General features: G+C 34.1%; 2 protein-coding genes across 3 annotated transcripts; both read left to right on the top strand.

Moving 5' to 3' along the window:
• Positions 1-983: 983 nt before the first annotated feature.
• Positions 984-2,393, top strand: LOC131617258 ((+)-neomenthol dehydrogenase-like). The gene is made up of 5 exons (XM_058888592.1): positions 984-1,003; positions 1,101-1,347; positions 1,589-1,654; positions 1,758-1,937; positions 2,016-2,393. Exons 1-5 carry the CDS (start codon positions 984-986, stop codon positions 2,391-2,393), a joined length of 891 nt encoding a protein of 296 aa, XP_058744575.1.
• Positions 2,394-16,491: 14,098 nt separating this feature from the next.
• On the top strand, positions 16,492-19,919 carry LOC131620610 (uncharacterized). Of its 2 annotated transcripts, none has more exons than XM_058891743.1 (8): positions 16,492-16,705; positions 16,808-16,916; positions 18,202-18,317; positions 18,400-18,519; positions 18,675-18,764; positions 18,909-19,033; positions 19,234-19,477; positions 19,664-19,919. In XM_058891743.1, the coding sequence occupies exons 2-8, from the start codon at positions 16,880-16,882 to the stop codon at positions 19,808-19,810; spliced, it is 879 nt and encodes a 292-aa protein (XP_058747726.1). In that variant the 5' UTR covers positions 16,492-16,705; positions 16,808-16,879; the 3' UTR covers positions 19,811-19,919. The 2 variants fall into 2 exon arrangements, with proteins under 2 accessions (XP_058747726.1, XP_058747725.1); XM_058891742.1 differs by having other exon boundaries at positions 18,199-18,317.
• Positions 19,920-22,462: the final 2,543 nt, after the last annotated feature.

Genomic DNA, 22,462 nt, shown 5'->3' with positions numbered 1-22,462 from the left:
TCGGCAGACGCTTAGTTTCAAGTAGTTGATGGTTCAAGAGAATTTCCTTGAATTTTTGTTAAAAAAACGAGAGAAAAATCGATTTTGTCTGACATGTTTGTTTTCTCTAAATTTCTTTAAAACGAGCCAAAGTTTTAGGCTCACGCTTCTACCATTTATGTCTTGCCACACTTACCTTTTTTTTTTTATTTAGGATTTTCAGATGCGAGCATTAGCGAGACGGACATGAATTTTTGTAAACTTTATCTTTTTAAATTTTGTTATAAATTAGTTTTTAGTCCTAAAAAAAATTAGGTCAAACAGACATACTATAACATTATTTATATCTTAAATTATAAGTTATTTTATCAATCTTTAGTTGTTCTAGGAGTGATTGGCGCAAGACTTGGTAAGGAGGACAACAATTCGATCTCCCGCAACTGCGAGCGAAAGGGTGCTGAAACTATTTGATGTCAGAAATAAACCCCAAATCGGATTAGTCAGTCCAATAGCCTAGATACTGGGGTGAAAACTAAAATCATAAGTTATTTTGTTAAAAAAAACTTGCAAATCATTTTAATAAATAGATATCTACTAACATATTCATAACAATATTGATATTACTTTCAGTTCTTTTAAAATAAGGGTTTTCGACCCGGTCCTATACACGAAGTAGTGTTAAATTCTCTACAATTATGCGCAAAAGATATTCTGTTTCTAAAAAAAGAGATTTTCAATTCAATAAATATTATTCTTTATTTATATAAATATGTAACCACAACTATTTATTCTATGTAACATCATTGATTCTTTAGAAACATTAATGTTTTTGACAGTTCAATATTAAAATTTTATCTTATTGTCTTGTCTTAAAACATTAACTGAAAGTTAATTATAATATGCAAACTATGTTACTTTTTTTTACAGTGTGCAATTATATTTAAGTTGTGTTAGAGTCTTACAAATAACCTCTCAAAAATTAATACTTAAATTTTTTCGGACTAATGGAAGAATCAACAAAAAGGTACCACTGATTTTTTTTCACTTTCTTCATAGAAAAGGTATCACAAGCAATTTTCAACATCAATTTTTGTAACATAATTTGTTTAACTGATTTGTAGGACTGCAGTTGTGACAGGAGGCAATAGGGGAATTGGATTTTCAATATGCAAACAATTGTCTTCTAATGGCCTCAAAGTTGTGTTGACAGCGAGAGATGAGAAAAAGGGTCTTGAAGCTGTTGAGAAACTCAAAGAGATTGCACTTTCTGGTGAAGTGGTTTTTCATCAACTCGATGTTACAGATTCTGCAAGTATTGCATCATTTGTAGAATTCATTACAAACAAATTTGGTAAGCTGGATATCTTGGTAAGATATTATTCTTGGGTTTTTTTTGTTACGAGTTACAGCTCTGACCTCATAGCACCGATACCTCTAGCAAAATGTGTGTTTGTGATGAACACCGACACTGCTATTTGTGATTAAGTTTAATTTGTCCATTTTTTCAAATTATTACCAGTGTTGTTGTGTCAATGTTGTGTTCGCTGGCTCTTACTCAATTTGATTGACCAAAAATATGTGAAACTATAATTAGAGATTTTGTATATAGGTAAACAATGCTGCAATTGTAGGAGCACATATAGATGGAAAGGCTTTAACTTCCCTAGGTGTTGTGGTATTATTCCCTCCATCCCTTATGTGATTATCACTTCAAAAGCTTAGAAACTTTTATTTAAAATTAGATTGATGGAAATTACTATCAATAATGGATTGTGCAGGTAGATCCTAGCCAAGTTGATTGGACAAAAATATTTTTTGAAAACTATGTATTAGCTGAGAAAAGCCTTAGAACAAACTATTATGGAACCAAAGAATTTACCAAAGCTCTTGTTCCTCTTCTTCAATGTTCCACCTCCCCAAAAATTGTTAACGTTTCTTCATCTATGGGAAGGTTGGAGGTATGTATGGTATACTAAATAGGAAACATTTTTTATATGAAGATTTATTTATTTTCATGATACTTGTTTTTTTCACAGATTATGCCGAATGGACGACCGAAAGAAGTACTAAGTGATATCCTAAATTTATCCGAAGAAAAAATTGATGAAATTTTGAATGAATTTCTTAAGGATTATAAGGAGGGTTCACTAGAAGCCAAAGGTTGGCCAACATATAACTCAGCGTATATTATTTCGAAAGTTGGTCTTAATGCGTACACAAGAATTATGGCCGATAAGTATCCTTCTTTTTGCGTAAATGCTATTTGTCCTGGTTATGTGAAAACTGATATGAATCATGGTAATGGTGTTCTAACTTCTGATGAAGGTGCTGAACCTATTGTGAGATTGGCATTACTACAAGATGATACTACTTCTGGTATATTTTTTTCTCGTGGTGAAAAGACATCATTTTGATTAAGATTTAGTTTTTGCTATGAAATAAAAAATGTGAAGAATTATATTTAAGATAGTAAGATTAAGCACGCTTGATAGTCAATTTTAAAATAATTTCGATGTATTAAGTAATGATGCTTCTTTGGGATGCTGTTCATATTGTATTACATTACATTCTTCTAATATGTTGATCGTGTATATTTGAAAAAACAAGAGTTTAGATCAATACATAACAGTCTTACACTCTTAGTCTTATCGTATAAGAAAACGATCACAAATCATATGTAAGAGAGCAACAATCTTGAAACTCATTAAGAAAATGATCACAAATCAAAGGTAAGAGAGCAACAAATCTTGTAAATCATTAAGAAAATGATCACAAATCAGAGTTAAGAGAGCATCAATCTTGTAAATTCATTAAGAAAATGATCACAAATTAGAGGTAAGAGAGCAACAATCTTATAAACTCATTTCGTCTGCAAGCTACCGGACTAACAGACCCCATCTAGTAAAACCATCATTAAATCAACTTGTATCAACATTCATTTTCATGAGGACACACAGATATACAGGAGGCTTAAGGGACATCTTGTTTATTAGCTTCATTGAATTCTTAGATAAAACTTACAGCCTTGTTGGCAATAGCTGAAGGCATGAAATTCTGGTTTTCAAGAAATGACTTGGTTCTTGCCTCCAAACGTAATGAGCATAAAAGTTGGAAAACAAAGATGTCGTGCTAGGTACTGATATATGCCAAATTTTCACAGATTACCTTAAAGTCAGAAAAATGAACTGAGAAAGAGAAGAAAACTAGTGTGTATAAGGAGATACTCATTCTCTTGTTAGTGTGACTAGTTATCTCTTAGCCTTCAGTTTGCCGGGGAAGTAGCTTTACCACAACACTAACTGCATCTTATACCACCAAACCTTGTAGAACCTCGAGTTTTTTGCTACTAAAGGGCACCAAGAATTGAGGATGTTAAAAATTTGGTGAGCTTGATAGGCGTTAAAACAGATGAAGAAGAACTCAATTTTCCCTCCACTGGATCATAAAAACTCAGTAAAATGGCCAAAATAGAAGACTTTATAGCGTTACTCGGTCCTACAGAAGCCACCTTAGATCCATATTCAATTTGTAAACTGAAATTGTCAAGGACATTGACTGCAGGTCTTAAAAGGTACTTGAAATTTACATTCAGTTATATGGTTGAGCGTTTTGAATGATGGGGTTAGCATATTGATGGCAGTGATGACAGTTGAGATCAGTGTGTATAATTCTCCGATAGAAGGAACTTTGAGAGAAAATATTTAGAATGGTCGTATTCCATTTTCAAAAGAGGCTTGTCGTCTGTTGACCAGAATTGTAGTGTACCACAAAGCAATGGCGTGTGCAATGTTCCACAAGCAAAGGGATAAGCCTTGGATGATCCTATACTTGATACTTTTTTTCATATACTTTTTGGAATGTCCAGATATGTTTTGGCTTTCTGCAGTACTTGTACTTCATGACAAAATGATGCTATAGTCCTTATGTTGGTTGCTGAAAATCCTTTGGCAGACTAGGCTAAAAAGTGTAGTAGACTACCTATGAAGTGGCAGAGCATCACAGCCCATGCCACCAAACCCACTCTCCAGTTGACAAACATGATAATAACTGCTGCTATAAGTATGGAGGAAACACACTGCACAATCACGGTAATGCGGTCAGCAATTATGATCTTGACCATGGCAGTATCGCTGATGATGCGTGACGTTAACGAACCGACAGTGTTGTTAGATTTGTCAATCAGCCTACTTCAGCATTAATTAGCGGATTCACTAGGGGAACTATAAATTAAATTTGAGGCATGACTCCCCACTTCAAACTCAGCTTGACCCGAGGGCAGGGAACCAACTCTCACCCAAAATTTTCACCCTCTGCCCATTTCCAATGTTCCAGCAGGCCCCCATGTCAATGACACTCATCCACTCACAGTTGAAGTTGAAGACCAGATTGTGCTTCTAATATGGTAGACCGGGGAATTTTTGGTCCTTGAACACTTTAGCAGCTTCTTGAGCATGACTAGCCACCCAACTCAAAAGTGTCCCTGCATCAATTTGTAAATATCACGGAGCCGATCACAGGTAACCTTAAAGTCAGAACAATGAACTGAACAAGAAAAGTATAGATAGAACAAGTACATTTAATCATTGCAATGAAGAAAACAAGGGTAAATCGAAAAACAACCTATCCCTGCAAAATTGCTAGCAATGGTCACATACAATGAAAATGCAAACAAATAGATGACATGTGGCGAGCCTTATTTTATTTGTTGTTATTCATGGAAAATGAAAACAAGTATAGTTAATTGCTTTCTATTAATGACATAAACAGAGATTAGGAAATTGAACTAAATCAGATTGTTACATTACAATTTAGATTCATGACATTGATTGATTAATACGACAGTTTCCAACAACTAGATAATGTGAGGACTAGTGTGTGACTACTTATCTCTTTGCCTTCAGTTGAGCTTTAGCCAGTGATGTTGGTTGTTGAGAACCTTCCTAAGTTTGAACACAGCCTCCGAAACTGTACCAATTGAATGCCCTGCAACGTCAACGCCTTCATTTGAACATCAACTGCTGGCTGTCCCTATCTAATATGACCAAAAGAAACAGTGAAACAAAAAACAAAGTGAATCATGTCATGACCACTTAAGATGCTTCTTGCACTACTTAATACTAACATGCAAGCTCATAGAAAAACAAGTCAACTGTTACATTACATGTTACAGAAACATGATATAATGATATCAAAATGTACCAACAAACTATAAACTAAGTTAAGCAAACATAAGATGAGATTGGTCTTATAAATGAAAAGAGGCAACACAAGAACATAACCTCTAATGATGACTTCAAGACTGATTTTGATCTATTCATGACATGAGCATAGCAAGGGTGTGGTACCTGACAATCAAGTTAGTTATCAGTTTAAAGTAATTTTGGGAAATAAAAAGAGTGACATTAACCTTTATGGAAAGTCTGTGAAAAAGGAAAAAAGAACAACTTACTGTTAGGAAGTCATAATCGATTCAAAATAGTATTGGGAAACAAAACAACATACCTAACCTAACAGATGGATCAAAAATAGTTTTGGGAAATAAAACAACATACCTGACCGATGATCAAGAACGAATGCAGAAATGCATAGTGAATTGAAAGGAACAATAAGTTGAGAGTTACTATCTAAATGACATCAAGATTGCAATTTTCCTCTTTCTTTCAGCGTCGATGGCTTCTTGGGTCTCCCCATGAGACGATACAGTTCCAAACGCATCTCACCGAGCTCAATGATTTCATCCATGAACTCTAAGCGTCTTTTGAGCAGTGGTGATGATAGTGCGATCATTTGAGGAGGAATGTCATCATCTAAAAATTGTAACTTTCGTTTCTTATTAAGTTTTGGTGCCGGTGGGGGTGACGGAAATGAAATGTGAGAACGTGGTGATGAATGTGGTGAATCCATCGCAACCAGAATTGAACACAGCAAGAAGAGAACAAAACAAGATTGAGAAACAAGATTGTCAGAGAGAGAAATGAATTGAATGTTGTTGTTTCTTTGTTTGTATTTATAATGTTTGGCATCGCGGATTAGGGCGCAACGGTACTATCCTATTCGCGGAATAAGGCGGTGCACCTTTGCTTTGTAAAAATAGTTTATCTCTCATTAAATCATTATTATTATTATTATTATTATTATTATTATTATTATTATTATTAAAATGACATATTAATTATGTTTTAAATTGTTACAATAATTTGGTCTAATGACCCAGACGCTGTTATTATCTTCAATGGCTTTAACATATGAGGTTTTTTTTTTTTTTGGGATTTTTTATTTTATTTTTTAGGGTGAAAAAAACTAACAAAAAAAAAATTTAATTACAATTTTAGTCTTATATTTTATCTTTTTTTTTTCCGATTTTGATCCTTCTATTTTAGAAGTTATTATTTTAATTCTTTTTTAATTTTTTTTTTAAATTTTAATTCTCTATTACTTTTTTTTTCTGCAAAATTAATCCTTATTTTGTTCCTTTTTCAACATAAAACTTAAAGGGTGCCAAAATCGTGGTTTTAAAAATAGGAGGACCAAAATAAATAAGAAAAGAGAATAGGGGATCAAAATTGTAATTAAGTCAATTCCAAAATGTCCTTCAGAGATATATCTCCGAACGCACCTCATATTAAATTTTAAGGCGTTTCGGAGATGCATCTTCGAAAACACTCTATTTACATTTGAAGGTTAAATTTAAACATTCAGGAGTATTTTGGGATTTGTATTTCCGAAATAATTCATTATATACCACCTTGCTGAATGAACTATTTTGTTCTCCTCTTTTCACTCCATAACCAAAACCTTCTAAAAATTTCATCCATTCTCAATCCATTTTTCTCCTTCAAACCAAGTTTCAAATGTATTATCATGTCAAAGAGAGCATAAAAAGCTGCAATTTCAGGTAAACTTTCACCATTTCATTCCTCATTTTCTTGCATTGGAGCTATTTTTTACATCAAAATAAAGCGTTGCTTCGGAAATGCATTTCCCAAACTCACCTAAATTATTTCGGAAGTGCATTTCCTAAACTGTCTATTACATAACCAGAATTCTTAACAGACTTTATGTATTTTATGTATTTTGTTGCGGGTTCGGGTTTGGGTGAAAAAATTCGGACCCAACGGGTGTGGGCGTGAGTGTCATTTTGCCACCTGAATAGCTTTTGGATTCGGGTTTAGGTGCCGATTTCGCGTGCGGATTCGGGTAGTGTAAAACCCGCACTCGACCCGACCCGTTGTCATCCCTAACGATGATGCTAAGTCGGATGAAGTGAATGATGAATGTAAAATGATTGTTAAAGAGATAGATGTTTGGCAACAATTTTCAAATGATCAAGTTTTCAATGCTCGTAAACATATGCTTGACTAGGTTCGAATGGAAGCTAGCAAACTCGACACTAGTAGTAGGCAAGCATTTGTAAAGATGATATGCGAGAGAGGTGGAAAATATGTTTCAAAAGTTTGGTAGTTAAAACATGATGACACCGGATCGAGAAAATGTGAGTGCCCGTTTAAATTGGGTGATTCATGTAGGGAGGATGATACGTGGCAGTTTAGTGTCATTTGTGGTAAACATAATAATGTGTTGGACACTAAGCTACAAGATCATCCAATTGTAGGTCGACTTAAGCGGGGGGAGAAAGAAATTATTTCATAAATGTCGATAATCAAAGTTGCGCCGAGAACATACTTGCAAATTTAAAATGGAAAAGACCATAAATTTTGAACGTTATAAAAAGAACATTACGAGCAGGGGTTTGAGATCCGAAATGCAACAACTTTTGAAACTTTTGGACGATAACCATTATGTTTCAAGGTATGGAGTGTGTGATGATAGAGTAAGTGTTTGTGACAATTTTTAGACTCATACAGAAAGTATCAAGTTGTTCAACACGTTTCCAACCGTCCTTATAATTGATTCAACGTACTAGACCAACAAGTATAGGCTTCCGCTTCTAGAAATAGTTAATGTCACTTCTACGGAGAAGATATTTTTGGTTGGATTTGCATTTCTCGAATATAAGAAAGAAGACAACGTTACATGGGTGTTGGACATATGCAAGATTTTGTAGAAGGAGCCACAAAATATGCCTAGTGACATTTTTCCCACTACGTAGTCGTCCACCTCAAGACCTGTCTGGCCGCATCATTTGTATTGGGTATCTTAGATTGCTCCATTTTATTCAGGTTTATTTGAAATCGGAGTGTCCTATTCCGATTACGTCAGTGGAGTGGACGACACCTTCCACAAAAGAGGCGGAAAGTTGGCCGAATCACTTTTTGGAAATAATGAAACAATTCACTAAGTTGACGGAGAATGGACTAGTTGTCACTTTCACATATCAAGCAATTGATTACTCAATATTTTGAAAAATAGCAATTGTTGAGACTCCTAAAGAAGCATGATACATATTAAAGTTGTCATATAAAGAAGTAGAGAAGGCTAAGAAGTCCAAATTATAATCATTGCATAGAAAATATGAAAGGTGCCAAACGTCTAATTCAGAAACGGTAGAACAATATTTTTCTCATGATATAAATCTTTTCAACAAGATGAGAGTATATGGAGAAGATATTTCAGATAGCAAAGTGATAGAAAAAAATTCTTCTTACAATGCCAAAGAAGTTTAATCATGTGATGACTACAGTAATTGAGTCCCACGACATAATTTTTTTCCTGTAGCAGAGTTACAGGGAAGCATTGTGAGTCATGTCAATAAAATATTATAAGATACTGAGAAATTAGTAAAAGAAGAAAATCTTAAGGCTCAAGTAAATTTCAACAACACTTCTGAATCAAGTCCTACTGGAGAAGAAAGAGATCAAAATAATTATAATAATAAAGGAAGAGGAAATTATAGAAGAAGAGGCCTGGGAAACTACGGAGGAAGAGGATGTGGCAACTTCAACCAATCGCATTTAACAACCATGGTCAATGAAGATGTAACTACAATAAAGAAAGGGAAAATTATACATGTTATCATTATGGAAAGTTTGGATACAAATCAGCTGATTGCATATACAAATATGGCAGAAAGTTCGTATCAAAATATCGATGGGTACCTTAAAAATCCATAAATTTTTTTTTGCAAGTAATGAATTTTTAGAAGAATAAAATATTTGGTATTTTGACACTAGAAGTAGTAATCATATGTGTGGAAAAGGGAGTTATTTATTCTCTAGATGAAACAACAAAGTCAGTGGTAAAATTTGAAAACAATTCAAATATTCCCATTTTTGGAAAAGGCCAAATTTCGATTGGGTTGAAAGTTGGGTCACAAAACTTTATTGGTGATATTTTCTCTACTCCTGGTCTTCATCACAATATATTGAGTACGGGACAACTTTCAAAGAAAGATTATAACATGTAGATTCAAAATAGTTTTTGCACGTTGATTTACAGAAATGGTAGATTTATCACAATGATAAGAATGACATTGAACCGCATATCCCGTTGAAAATTCAACATGGAAAATTTCCTTGCTTGAGTTATATTATTCCTGATTGGTTGTGGCACATGAGATTTGGTCACTTTCATTTATCTTGCTTGAATTACCTATCACGAAAATAATATGTTTCTAGTTTGCCTTTGGTGAATATTTCAAATGGAGTATGTGGGACTTGTCAAATAGGAAAAAAGCATAAAGACTCATTTCCAACTGGAATGTCTTGGAGTGCGAAGAAATTATTGCAGATAATTCATTCATGCTTGTGTTTAGTGGAAATACTAACATCTGGTGGTTGCAAGTACTTTACTACTTTTATTGATGATTTTACAAAAAAATGCTTGGGTGTATTTCTTGAAACAAAAATAAAAATATGTGATGCCTTCAAGACATTCAAGGAATTTATATAAAAAAAAAGTGGTTGTAAAATCAAAACATTGAGAACAGACCGGGGTCAAGAATACCTCGTTGGTACAAGTTTCTTTGAGCAACATGGAATTAAGCATCAATTAACAAAAAGATACACACCTCGGCAGAATGGGGTTGTTAAAAGAAAGAATAGAATAATCATGAATATCGTGATATGTATGCTAATATCCAAACAAATGCCAAAAGAATTTTGGGCAAAAGTAGTGGCTACTGCAGTTTATATTTTGAATAGATGTCTAATAAAATGTGTTCAACAAAAGACCCCTAAAGGAGCTTGGAGTGGAAGAAGACCTTCAATCCGACACCTTAGAATTTTTGGATGTATTTCATATGCTCATGTACCGGATCAATTGAGAAAGAAGTTACATGACAAAAGATAGAGATGTATCTTTGTTGGTTATAGTTCAAACTCAAAGGCTTATAAGCTCTACAATTTAGAGACAATGAAGGGGACTACCAATCGAGATGAGAATTTTGATGAAGGAGGAATATGGGATTGGTCCTTAAAGTTACAAAAGGATCCAATAGTGACTTCAAATGATTACGAAGACGAGAATGAACATAATCCAACACCTCATGATCCATAAACATCCAACGAATAACAAAGGTCGCGTAGATTACCATCTAGACTGCAAGATTGTGTTTTGAGTAACGATAATGAACCATGTGATGAAGATATTATCAATTTAAATTTATTTGTAGATTGTGAGCCACTAAATTTTGAAAAAGCCTCAAGTGATGAAAATTTGAGAAAAGGCATGAATAAAGAAACCAATGCAATTAAGAAGAATCAAACATGAGATTTGACAGTTTTGACAACAGACAAAAGGCCTATAGGAGTGAAGTGGGTGTACAAGACAAAGTACAAACCCAATGGTGAAATTTATGATCGCCTTAAAGCGAGGTTGGTGGCTAATGGGTACAAACAAAAACCAGGTATTCATTAATTTGAGGTATTTTCTCCTATTGCAATGTTGGATACAATTCAAATGCTTATTTTGATCTCTGCTCAAAATAGTTGGAAAATATATCAAATGGATGTCAAGTATGAATTTCTTAATAGTAATTTGGAAGAAGAAATGTATGTTGAGTAGCCTACAAAATATGTAGTCAAAGGAAAGGAAGAAAAAGTCACGGATTGGAGAAAGCATTATATGGCTTGAAGTAGGTGCCAAGAGCTTGGTAGAAGAAGATTGATTCTTATTTTGTGTGGAATAATTTTCAGAGATGTTTGTTTGAACACATGTTATATATTAATATTTTTGAGCATGGAGATGTTCTTATTTTTTGCCTGTATGTTGATGATTTAATTTTTACCAGAAATAATTCAAGGATGGCTACAACATTTAGGGAGGTTATGATAAGCTTTTTTGAAATGACGGATTTGGGCCTAATGTCCTATTTCCTTGGCATTGAAGTCATCCAACAAAATATGGAGTTTTATTTCTAAAAAGAAGTATGCATGTGTTATTTTGAAGAAGCTCAAGATGGAAAATTCAAAGCCAATTAACATGCCCGTTGAAGAAAAGTTGAAGTTGGCAAGAGGAAATGATGGTAAGAGGGTAGACTCAACCTGTTATCCATAAATTTCCACTACCCTACTTACAGTAGAAACTAAGGGCGTATAAACCTATAATGTAAAGGACTAATGCCAAAATACCAATTTTAACTGTTGATCGAGTTATAAATTGAAGTGGTCCAAAAAGCTATCTCTGGTCGAAGGACTTTCGACAGGGCAAAGATATGGTCGAAGTTTCATATGTGTTTTATACTTAGAGGAGAAAGACTTAGAGAAACTTGGTTGTTTTATTTATAATTAGATTTTGTCGAAGTCGAAGCTAATGGATAAGATCATACAGTTTCTTCTAAAACACGTGGAGGTTCAATGGGCGAAGGCTGCATGGTTTAGACATGTGGTAGCCTGTGTTTAGTCTACCGTTACGGTAGTTACTAGTCAAGATATAGTATTAAAAGATATATGAGCAGCATTGTTTGTAGTTTAGAAGGTTCGCATTTTTACATTGTTTACCAAAATTCTGGGTAAACACAACCCAATATAAAATTTTGATTAGAATTAAAAGATATATGATTACCACAAGAGCAAATATAATATACGGAGTTGGATTGCTTAGATATTCATGGAAGAATCTCACATTAGTCATTTGCAAGGAGCAAAGAGGATTCTTCGTTATATGAAAGGTATTCTGACCGGAGGTATTTTTTATGTTAATAATAATTATGTGAAGTTTGTGGGATACACAAATAGTGATTGGAAAAGCGATATAGAAACAAAAAAAAGCACATCATGATGTGCATTACATTTGGGTACTGGTGCAATATTGTGTTCTTCGAATAAACAACATATTGATGCACTTTCAATAATTGAAGAAGAATATATCGCATCAACTAGTTGTGTTACTCAAACAGTGTGGTTGAGAATGATTTTAGAAGTGATATACCAAAATAAAAATAGTCCGACAAATATATTTTATTACAACAAATTAGTTATTGTACTGAGTAAGAATCCAACTTTGCATGGATAGTCCAAACATATTGACATTCGGTTTCATAATATAAAAGAGTTGATAGTTAAAAAAGAACCGTTAATCGAATATTGTCCTACTGAAGAATAAATTACAGATATATTTACAAAGATTGTGAAGATTGAACTATTTTACAAGTTAAAGAAAATGTTTGGATTGATTAATTTAACAACTTGATTTAAGGGAGTATATAGAAAAGACATGGTATTATTCAAACTTGTTAAATTAATCAATTCAAACATCTTCTTTAACTTAATTTAACTAGTAAGAATTAAGTTACAGTCTAATTAGCAATTTTAGCACCGCCATATCAATGCCATAAACTTGTTTAGCTTATAAGTTTTTGCTTATTTTCTAGCCTATTTAATGTGTGTGACTTTTATTCTAATTATAAGTTCTATTGGATATCATATCTTATTCTTTATAACAAATAAGATGCATTAAAAGTCCTCGCCATTGATGAAGTTAACCATTTTAAGCTTCATATCTGCCAGAATACGAATAGGACGATAAGTTTTGTCAAGATACACCACTTTGCCATTTACTTCCAAAATAGGTTGTCATCAAATTCACAAAACTTTAAGAAATATATTCATAATATGGTGCAAAAGTAAATATAGTAAAGTGTAATTAAGGAAATAAACCTCTTGGTTTGGTTGCTTATAGATGAAACAAGAGAAGCACGAACGAGCAGCTGAAAAGCTTGAAACTCTAACCCTTACAACAAATTTGTCTCCACTCTGGTTGCAAGTTTACTTAAATTAGAATAAATATTGACAAATAAATCTATGCATTGTAGAATGTCATATCCATTTTTAAAATTAGAACATATACATAAAATAGACATATGTACATATTTAACTAACAAAACTGTCACTACTAGAAATACTCTGTTTTCCTGCGGATTTGAGCAAAATTTCCGCAGAAAACGTGTTTCCTGCGGATTTTCCTGCGGTATTTGGTCCCCAGCTAAAACCTTCATGGGTAATATTTTCGGCAGGAAACTCCGCAGGTAAATCCGCAGGAAAATATCCGCAGGTAAATCCGCTGTAAATTCTGCTGGTAAGTCCGCAGATAAATCCACAGGAATGGTAAATATGCAGGTAAATCCGCAGGTAATGAATTTCTAAATTAAAAAAAATCTAAATTATTATTTCCTTCTCTTTCAGTATACAAAGGTAAAATAAAGAACAAAGTACTCACCTACAAAACATTCTGCAATATTTTAAAATCACATATATTTCACTCCAGAAGTCAATTTTTATAACAAAAAGGGAAAACCAAATTATAGTAAATTACAGTAATGCAATTTAAAGGAAATAGTAAAATGTACACAAAAAAATACATCGTAAAAATCGTCAGCCAACATGTCGAATACATAATCAAATTAACGTACATAAATGAAATCAAAATACAGATATAAAAAAAATCAAAGTGCTCCGTGTAAGATTTTTAGTTACCGATGGTTGCTCGTGTAATTGTAATCAGTTTGGTTATAGTGGATTAAGACCTTGAGTTCAAGGCGAAATCACCTCGGAAGGGTGGACTGGACTAGCTTGAGAATTTCTCAAGTGAATCAGAATATATCGTGTGTTTTTTGCTTCTGCTTACTTTACTTGGATCATCATTTAGTCAAAAGATAATAGAACTCTGGTTTTGAAGAAAGCTTAATGCTTCTGAAAAACACTAAGCTTCTGATAAATCATAAAGGAAAGCTTTTGATAAATATGAGCTTCCTAAGCTTCCGCGCAAGAAACAAAAGAAAGGGAAAATTATTGAAAACATAATTCAAACCCCCCTTTCTTGTGTTTTTCTCCACCTTCTGGCACCTCTCCCCAGCCAATGATGTCTAGGTAGTGCTGTAATATCCAACCATGGAAAATCAAACATACTATCATAAATATATAATAAACTTTGAGAAAACCTAGAAGGATATAAGATTGTTACCATTAAGAGGGTACAACTGCCAGCCACAGTCCTTGCCTTCCACAGGCATCACTCTCTGAGTCTATGGTAGTCGTACGCTAGTGTAGCCGCTCCTTAGTTATACTCATGAACACGTGCGGTATCCGATAAGTACCTCAGGTAAGCGACGTCTGTGTACGACGAGCTCGTGTCCACAAAGAGCTAAGTTTTTATCAAATATAGGAAGTAACATCTCAGCACTCGCTCTCTATTTACCTCTTCCTCGTCATTAGCAACCTCATGTGCCGCAAGAAGCTCGACATCATATATCCGCTGCAAGAAGTGAAACCTCATGTGCATCCCGCAAGTCCTTTCTATCTCCTCAAACGCGTCATCAGGATCAGCCCCAACTCCTCAATTAACATCTCCATCGCTTCATCTTTCGTCAACCTACCGTGACCAAGGAGGGTACCACTTATAGGTAGATGCAAGAGGCATGCCAAATTGTCAAGAGTGATGGTAATATCACCATGAGGAAGATGAAATGACGAAGTCTCTGGATGCCACCTCTCTGCAAAGGCCATCAACATTCCATTATGTATTGTGTGGAAGCCGACCCGACAGAGGTATCTCAGGCCAGAAGCTGCGAGTATATCCTGGAACTACAACTCGTCAAGCTCCGCGAGAGCGACAATCTTCTGTCAGTGGTTGTAGAACCTCTGGGGATCCCTATCCTAAAATTTTCCAAAAAAAACACTGTTATTAATAAGAAAAGTCAGAAATTGAAGAAAAAAGTAATAAGTAATAACCAAAGAAAATTTACCTCCCTCTCCTAGATATGTGGCTAAATGATTTGCATACCCTGTCAACATGGATGCATCTATAGGACCTCCTGGGTACCAGACAAGCTCCGACACCAGATCATCCACGTGCAACTAAGGAGGTGGCACCGAAGATCATGCATCGATCGTCATTGGCACAGACACAAAAGTAGAAGAACTTCTTCGTCGACGTTTGCGGAGGACATCTGTGAGGAACCTTCAGCGTCATCCCGAGGCCTCCGTGATGAAGTAGTAGATGGAGAAGGCCCTTAGCTGGAATGGATGGAGAAGGCCCCCCGAGTGGAACGACAGCTCCATCAGTCACCTGTGATACTACATGCATTTGTTCATGCCGCACGGATGCATGTTGTGCAGTCCTCCCATGTATAATACAGTCTGATTGGTCGGCCATATTGTCTGCATTGTGATACAAATAAAATCGAGTTACATACACTGTAGCTATAAGAAGTAAAGAAAAAAAGTTCTTCCGTAGATACATCTACGGAGGTACCTTTCGTTTCAAAAAATTGAGTTTCTTCTGTAGGTGCATCTACAGAATGACCCAACATTTCATTCTACCGTAGATGAATCTACGGAAGGTTCGAAAACCTCAAAAACGCAACAATGGCGTCTGGTGACTCATGCAGAGGGTTAAAAACCCCATTTTTGTGGCTTGATCGTTCTTTTTACACATCAAACAGTACCTACATTGTCTCTAAACTATATTTAAAGCTATCCAATCATTTCTACACCTAAAAATTGAATTCTAACTCTATTACAATTACTCTAAAATAACTCGAAAAGTCAAAAGACTTCCCAATTAAATTAAGTTTTGAAGTTGTTGGAATGTGTTGATAATTTATGTTGACGTTATTGGCCAACTCGAGAGAGAAAAAAAAAGTTTTGTGGAAGTTTGATTTTTGAGGTTTGAAGAGTTTGAGTGTTTGGAATGAGAAAAATGAAGAATGGGGGAGGAGGTGAGTCTAATGCGAATATAACATTAAATGCTTCCATAAGTGCATTTACGGAAGCTTCCATATGTGTATCTACGGAACAAAATGTTTAAACAAAAAAAGTACTTCCAATAATACATCTACATAAACAAGGTCATTTTAAGAAATTTGCCGCATGATGCAAGAGAAAACCAAAAGGTGAGGTAAGATATTCTCTTTAAAAAATAACAATAATTAGTAATTTTTTGATATACCTAAAATAAATAAAAAATAACAATTAAAAAGATGAGGGAGGGCCTGAGTATATTTTATGGAATGAAATAAGTAATGTTTATCAAAACCAAATTTACTCACAAAATCACTACCAACTTTTTTATATTTCTCTCATTTTTTTGTTCGTATTACAAGTTATATTGGTGAACAATTTTCTCAAGCTTGCTATAAAAAATCTTGTTGTACTTACATTTGTTAAATTCTTACAGTTAAACAGTTACGTCACATTCTTGCAATCGTAATTTTCAAATTAGAAACTAAAAACGAAAAAATACCACGCAGCACCACTCCGGTATCCCTTTCGCCATATCCCTCAACCTTCTCTCCGATTCTTGGAATTTCCAACCCGATCGCTTTCTCCCTGTATGAACTTTCTGCTTTATAATTCTTTCAATCAAAACATATACAATTCGAAGTTTATAAAGATTAACCGTAATTTGATATTCGATTTTCGCAATTGTGTAGTTTTTGACTGAGAATACGAACTTCACTGTGATCGGAGTGATTGGAGGACCTGGAGTTGGCAAGTCCTCTATAATGAATGAACTTTATGCTTTTGATTCAACTTCTTCGGGTTAGTTTAGTTTCTTTACACACAAATGATTTTAGAATATATATTCAAATTGTGGTTAATTCAGACTGCAACAACTATAATCAGCGTCGCAACATTTGTAATAACCAAAATCGCAAAAGCCTTTACGCAACACGTAATAGTGCTATTGTGTCGCTATAGATTCGTTCAAATTGTTCTATGCTATTGAGTTATAACCACTATTAATGTGTCCTTCAAGATTTTGTAATTCTTATAGGGGTGATCGCGGTGCGGTTTGGGCGGTTTTGACGAAAAAAATCATCCGAACCGCAAGAGAAAAAATCGTGCGGTTTGGTTTGGTTCGGTTGACTTTTAAAAAAAATCCGAACCAAACCAAACCAACCTAATGCGGTTTGGTTCGGTGCGGTTGGTTCGGTTTTTTAGAAACATTTTATTGAACCATTCATATACATATAGATGATAACATAACTTTGTATTTAGACATTCATACACTATTAAATAACAACAAAATCCGTCATATTTTGACAATAACTTTCTATTTAATATGTAAAAATTAAATTAGACAAAAGTGGAATAATAAACATAAAATAATAGTATAAAACAATATAAAAATTATTAGAATGAAACAAAAAAATAGAAGATACTAGAGATTAGTGAAGGTGAAAAAGAAAAAACAAAAGAGTTGAGAGATTAGAGAAGAAGATGTGCGATAAAAATGAAACTAAAATATGGAACATTTGCCTAAAAATGAGAAGGTGAAAAAGAAAGAATATAAGAGAGTATAGATTATAGAAAAAGAGGAAAGATGTATGTGGCAAAGAAGACGCGATAATGCTATTAGAGATTTGAGAAGATCGGGACTAAAATCATGTGTAAGGATGAGAAAATTGTTCGTAATCATAAGGTTAAGGTATTATAGATTTAAGTTTGGGTTGGATGTGAGTTAAGTAAAAGTTAGGTTGTAACATAATGCGGTTTGATTCGGTTTGGTTCGGTTTATAAATTACAAACCGCAAACCAAACCGAACCATGCGGTTTTGTTAATAGATGACCCAAACTAATCCGAACCAAATGCGGTTTTTTGCGGTTTCGGTTTGGTTTGGTTTGGTTTGCGGTTTTCTATTGGGTTGGTTTGGTTTTGATCACCCCTAAATTCTTATGATAATTTGTGGACTTTTTCTGAGGAGTAAACTATGTTATGTATTTTTTTTCTATGGACTAGAATGAGTTTGTACTCTACTTTAGTATTTCTATTTATTTGAACATTTGTTAACTTTGATTTGATTGATATCTGGGCATGTAGTAGAGATGCTACCACCTTTTGTCATCAAATCTGTAGAGGAAAGAGCTACGGCAAGGCATTGTTCTAAGGGCATTGAACCAAGGATATCGGCTGAACGTGTTATTCTTCTTGATACACAGGTTTTAACCATGATAAATTGATGCTCTAAATGTTTTCTTCATTTTCTTATTTGTGTAATCACTTGATTCCTTGTATTTGTAGCCTGTATTCAGTGCTTCTGTTTTAGCTGAGATGATGGAACCTGATGGGTCTTCAACAATTTCGGTGATGAGTGGAGAATCTTTGTCAGCTGAATTGGCTCAAGAGATTATGGCTATTCAGGTAAACTTCCAAGCAGAGAATACTTTTTCAATGAAAATATAATTCTGTGTATAAACTTCCAATCATGATCACAATTGTCCTTTTTTTAAACTTATTACCGACCGCTGTGTCTGATCAATTTGATCATGCTGGGATGCTAAAAAGAATCTTTCTAGCTTGCTGTTTTTCTAGCATCCACATGTCATATTCTGCTGGTGGTGTCAGACGGAGTCCATGATGACGACTTGTGGCATTTGATGTCAACGGTATGTGCAATGCTCTTAGTTTGCTTATGATATTTGCAGATGCTTCATTGTTGTGTTTGATGCCTGTGTCAACGGTATTGGTTTCATCTTATACTATTTAATGCATTGAAAAGGAATAACCATGCTGTGCTTGTTATAATATAGGCTGACTTGCTGAAGGGTGACATTTCAGACCCATCCTTACTGTCTTCTAGCTCAGGGCTTGTTGAGAAAGATAGCAAAGTTCCTGAAAGGGAATACACCGCTACTCCTGTTTTTGTACGCACAAAGTAAGAAATTTCTTTTTGCCTGAATATATTTGCAGAAAAGAATTGGCATAAATTAGTCATCAAATCGAAATATTTTTACAATCCGAATCAGATTGTAAGTTTACACTGTTTGACATTGTATGGATCCACTTCATTACCTAATAGAAATAAGGTTGTTGTATAATGAAGCACTCACATTAACTTTATGTTTACTAATACAGGCTAAGAGATCAAGAGTTGACTCCTAAAAATATTTTGCTGCTGAGGAAGGAGCTCATGCAGTATTTCAAAACATCCTCTTTTGTTACAAAAACTACTAGAAACCATTCTGATGAGCAAGTTTCATCTTCTAATAGGGATACAGATTCTAGCACGCTAAATTTGTTTACGATCCCATGTAAAGAAAAAAAAGAAAATCCCAGAGCTGAGAGTTACATTTCTGCTCTAAGGAAAATACGAGATCAGGTAACTCTTTCTATCTCCATGCAAACGCCACATGCGCGGAATGAATATCCCACAAATACTTCCCTATATGATTTACTAAGTTTTTGTTGTTGCTATAAATATATTGCCTCCTTTCTTGCAGACCAGTTCGTTTTAATAATCTATAGAATTTAGGACTCATTATGATATGTTTACCTGTTTTGTCAGATTTTATCAGTGAATCGATCATCTTTCATGAGACCTGTGTCTGAGCATGAATGGCTAAAAAGTTCAGCCAAAATATGGGACCAGGTTAGAAACTCCTCAAAGATATCAGAATACTGTAGATCACTTCAAGATTCTGGTATGTATTGAACATAGAAATTTACGGAGGTTTGAACAATTCAGTAATATCTTGTTGTAAATTGATCATACTTGTATATGAATCTCATATTTGCTGTGCTGATTTTATGGCTGATGAATACAATCCTATACCTAATCTCTTAAAAAAAGTTGGATGGTTCAGATATATTATTTTGCTCATACTCAAAGTGATGTAAAATTTGGTGTGCTCTCATGCTGCTATCTTGACCTGCAATCTTAGCCATTAGCATCAAGCAGAAATTACCATGAAAAACAGTCACAACACAGGGCAGAAAATTATAGAAACAATGCAGATACTACTATTTGTGTCCTTGTTTGCTTGAAATAGAAACAAATGAATAAACTATAGAAGACATTTAACATATAAGGTAACCCCACAATCCTAAATAAATATTAAGAGAAAAGATAAACAGGAAAGGCTATCTTTGGCAAATGGCCCAAAAATTAATAATTCAATAAGAATCCATTCTAAATGAGCAGAAAACCAATGAGTTTTTTAAAGTGAGAGAAATACTCACAATTGGATCTAGACCAGCCAAAAGCTTAGATTCTCCCTATCAAAGACATATGATAGCCCATCAAGAAGTTTTCTGAAACAAAAATATCAATTAAAGACAAAATCATTGTCAGCAAACATGCATGTGCTCTCAAACTTGTTTCTTGGACTGAATAATAGAGAAGAAAAAAGGAGAGAAGTATAAAATCAATAAAAGAATATGAAAAGGGAAACGAATTAAGAGACTGTGCATGGGGAAAGAAAATGAAACTGTGTTTGATGTAAGGTATGCAGTGGGATACCGTATTCTCTCGTCCAATGGTGATGTAGTCGTCGTAATCAGACTGTACTACAGCCAAACAACCCTGCACAACTAGTTTGTATATCATCAAAATCATGAAAAAAGATAGGGAAATGATATTGGGAAGATAAAAGAGATTTCACAAGAAGAACTATTTTAAATTTTAAGAACAGAGTTTAATCAAGTACCTTATTCATATCCGGCCCATGAATTATTCAAATCAATTACAATATGGGTATTTTTCAACATTAATTACAATGTTACTAAATTGTAACTGGAAAATAAAATATCCACATCATTGTTTGATTTGAAAACTCAATGATAATAATATATTTGTTATTGTATCCTATATTTTTAAATAATAGGCGAATCGCCATGTCATATCCTATATTTTTAAATGTGTAGTGTATCGCCATGTCATATATCCTATATTTCAAGCTGCTAAAAATTCAGCCTCAGCATAAAGATAAATTTTCTTCTGATGAATAGAAGCCAAAGTTGCAAGAGTACTACTACTCACCACATACTGAGCCAAAAGTTGCAACAAAATACACTTACCTTTATATTCAAAAGTTATGAGAGAAATTAGGAGTTGGAAGTTTAACTTACCTGATTGATAAAAACTAATGGCTTTGAATTATAAAAGATTGATTCTTAGAGAAAGTGAACTTCATCGAAGGATTGTTAATCAACTCGTGCGAACTGTCATGTGAAAAACAGCCGAGTTATAATGATGTAAGAATCATGTAAGCCTAAAAGCCGAATCATTCAGTATCGAACCTAGAATAATAGCAGTAATCTGATTGGAATTGTGGAGCGATAACCCTGGTTGCATGTACTTGTTTGTCAAACTGTACCAAACGCAAACTATTATTAGCCCGGTTTATGCATGATGACAAACCACACTACACTACAATGAGAAGAAGTCATGTTATTTTAGAAATTAATGAAATATTGGAATTTGTATTTCATGGAAATTAATGAAATCACAAGGAACCCAAAGCCGATTACTGCCAGTGTCCAATGCAACAAGAAATGAAACATTCGGAGTCCCAATATAAATCCATGTGTTATGCAACCTGAAATTCCATAAAGAATTAGGCCCAACATCTCATTTACAACCTTCTTCAACCTCAACTTTTCGCATATTTCTAGTCATTTAATCAAATAAATATTTGTTGTTTTGATCTTGTAAAAAAAAACATCACATGACTTCAATCCGTACATTTAAAAAATGACCCCTAAGATAGGTATGGATTTAAGGTGAGGAATGTCCCACTTATAAGCAATGTTAAGGTCATATATTGTCTAATGTAGGAGCCTTAACATACTCCCTCACACCCAGGACTCCACATCTAAACCGTGAAAATAAATGATAGGTGACCCAATAACAAAAATTTGATAGCGGGTGGTCCAAGAAATCTTAAACAAGACTAAGATACCATGTTAGATTATGTAGGTTGGGTCAAACTTATACCTACAAAATCGACTTTTAAATGAAGAATACTCTCACTTATAACTACGTGTTTAGGGTCAGGAGCCTTTACGTAACATGGGTATTTATATGACCCTATACTGTCCAACGTGGGAGCCTTAACATGGGTATTTATAAATAATAAATCAGGGTTAAATATGTTTTTGGTCCCTATAAAATATCAAACTTTTTGTTTTTGGTCCCTATAAAAGTAAATGGCATGTTTTGGTTCTTACAAAATTATTATGCACGTAATTTTAGTCCATATTATTAAACCAATGTGTATTTTGTGAAAAACTGAAACATGCACAAAGATACACTCACCGAACAAAGTCATCGCCAAAGAAAAAAGTTTCTCTTCCCTCAGAAGGG

Source organism: Vicia villosa, linkage group LG7 (assembly GCF_029867415.1).
Source record: "Vicia villosa cultivar HV-30 ecotype Madison, WI linkage group LG7, Vvil1.0, whole genome shotgun sequence".
Lineage (NCBI taxonomy): Eukaryota > Viridiplantae > Streptophyta > Magnoliopsida > Fabales > Fabaceae > Vicia > Vicia villosa.
The sequence above is the reverse complement of the archived record's forward strand: the minus strand, read 5'-3'. Positions and strand labels throughout refer to the sequence as shown.

Coding starts and splice junctions, on each gene's coding strand:
- LOC131617258 (XM_058888592.1), top strand. CDS start 984: ATGGAAGAATCAACAAAAAG. Junction 1,348..1,588: donor TTGGTAAGCTGGATATCTTG/GTAAGATATTAT, acceptor TTTTGTATATAG/GTAAACAATGCTGCAATTGT. Junction 1,655..1,757: donor TAACTTCCCTAGGTGTTGTG/GTATTATTCCCT, acceptor TGGATTGTGCAG/GTAGATCCTAGCCAAGTTGA.
- LOC131620610 (XM_058891742.1), top strand. CDS start 16,880: ATGAATGAACTTTATGCTTTTGATTCAACTTCTTCGG. Junction 16,917..18,198: donor TTTTGATTCAACTTCTTCGG/GTTAGTTTAGTT, acceptor CTGGGCATGTAG/TAGAGATGCTACCACCTTTT. Junction 18,520..18,674: donor AAGAGATTATGGCTATTCAG/GTAAACTTCCAA, acceptor GAATCTTTCTAG/CTTGCTGTTTTTCTAGCATC.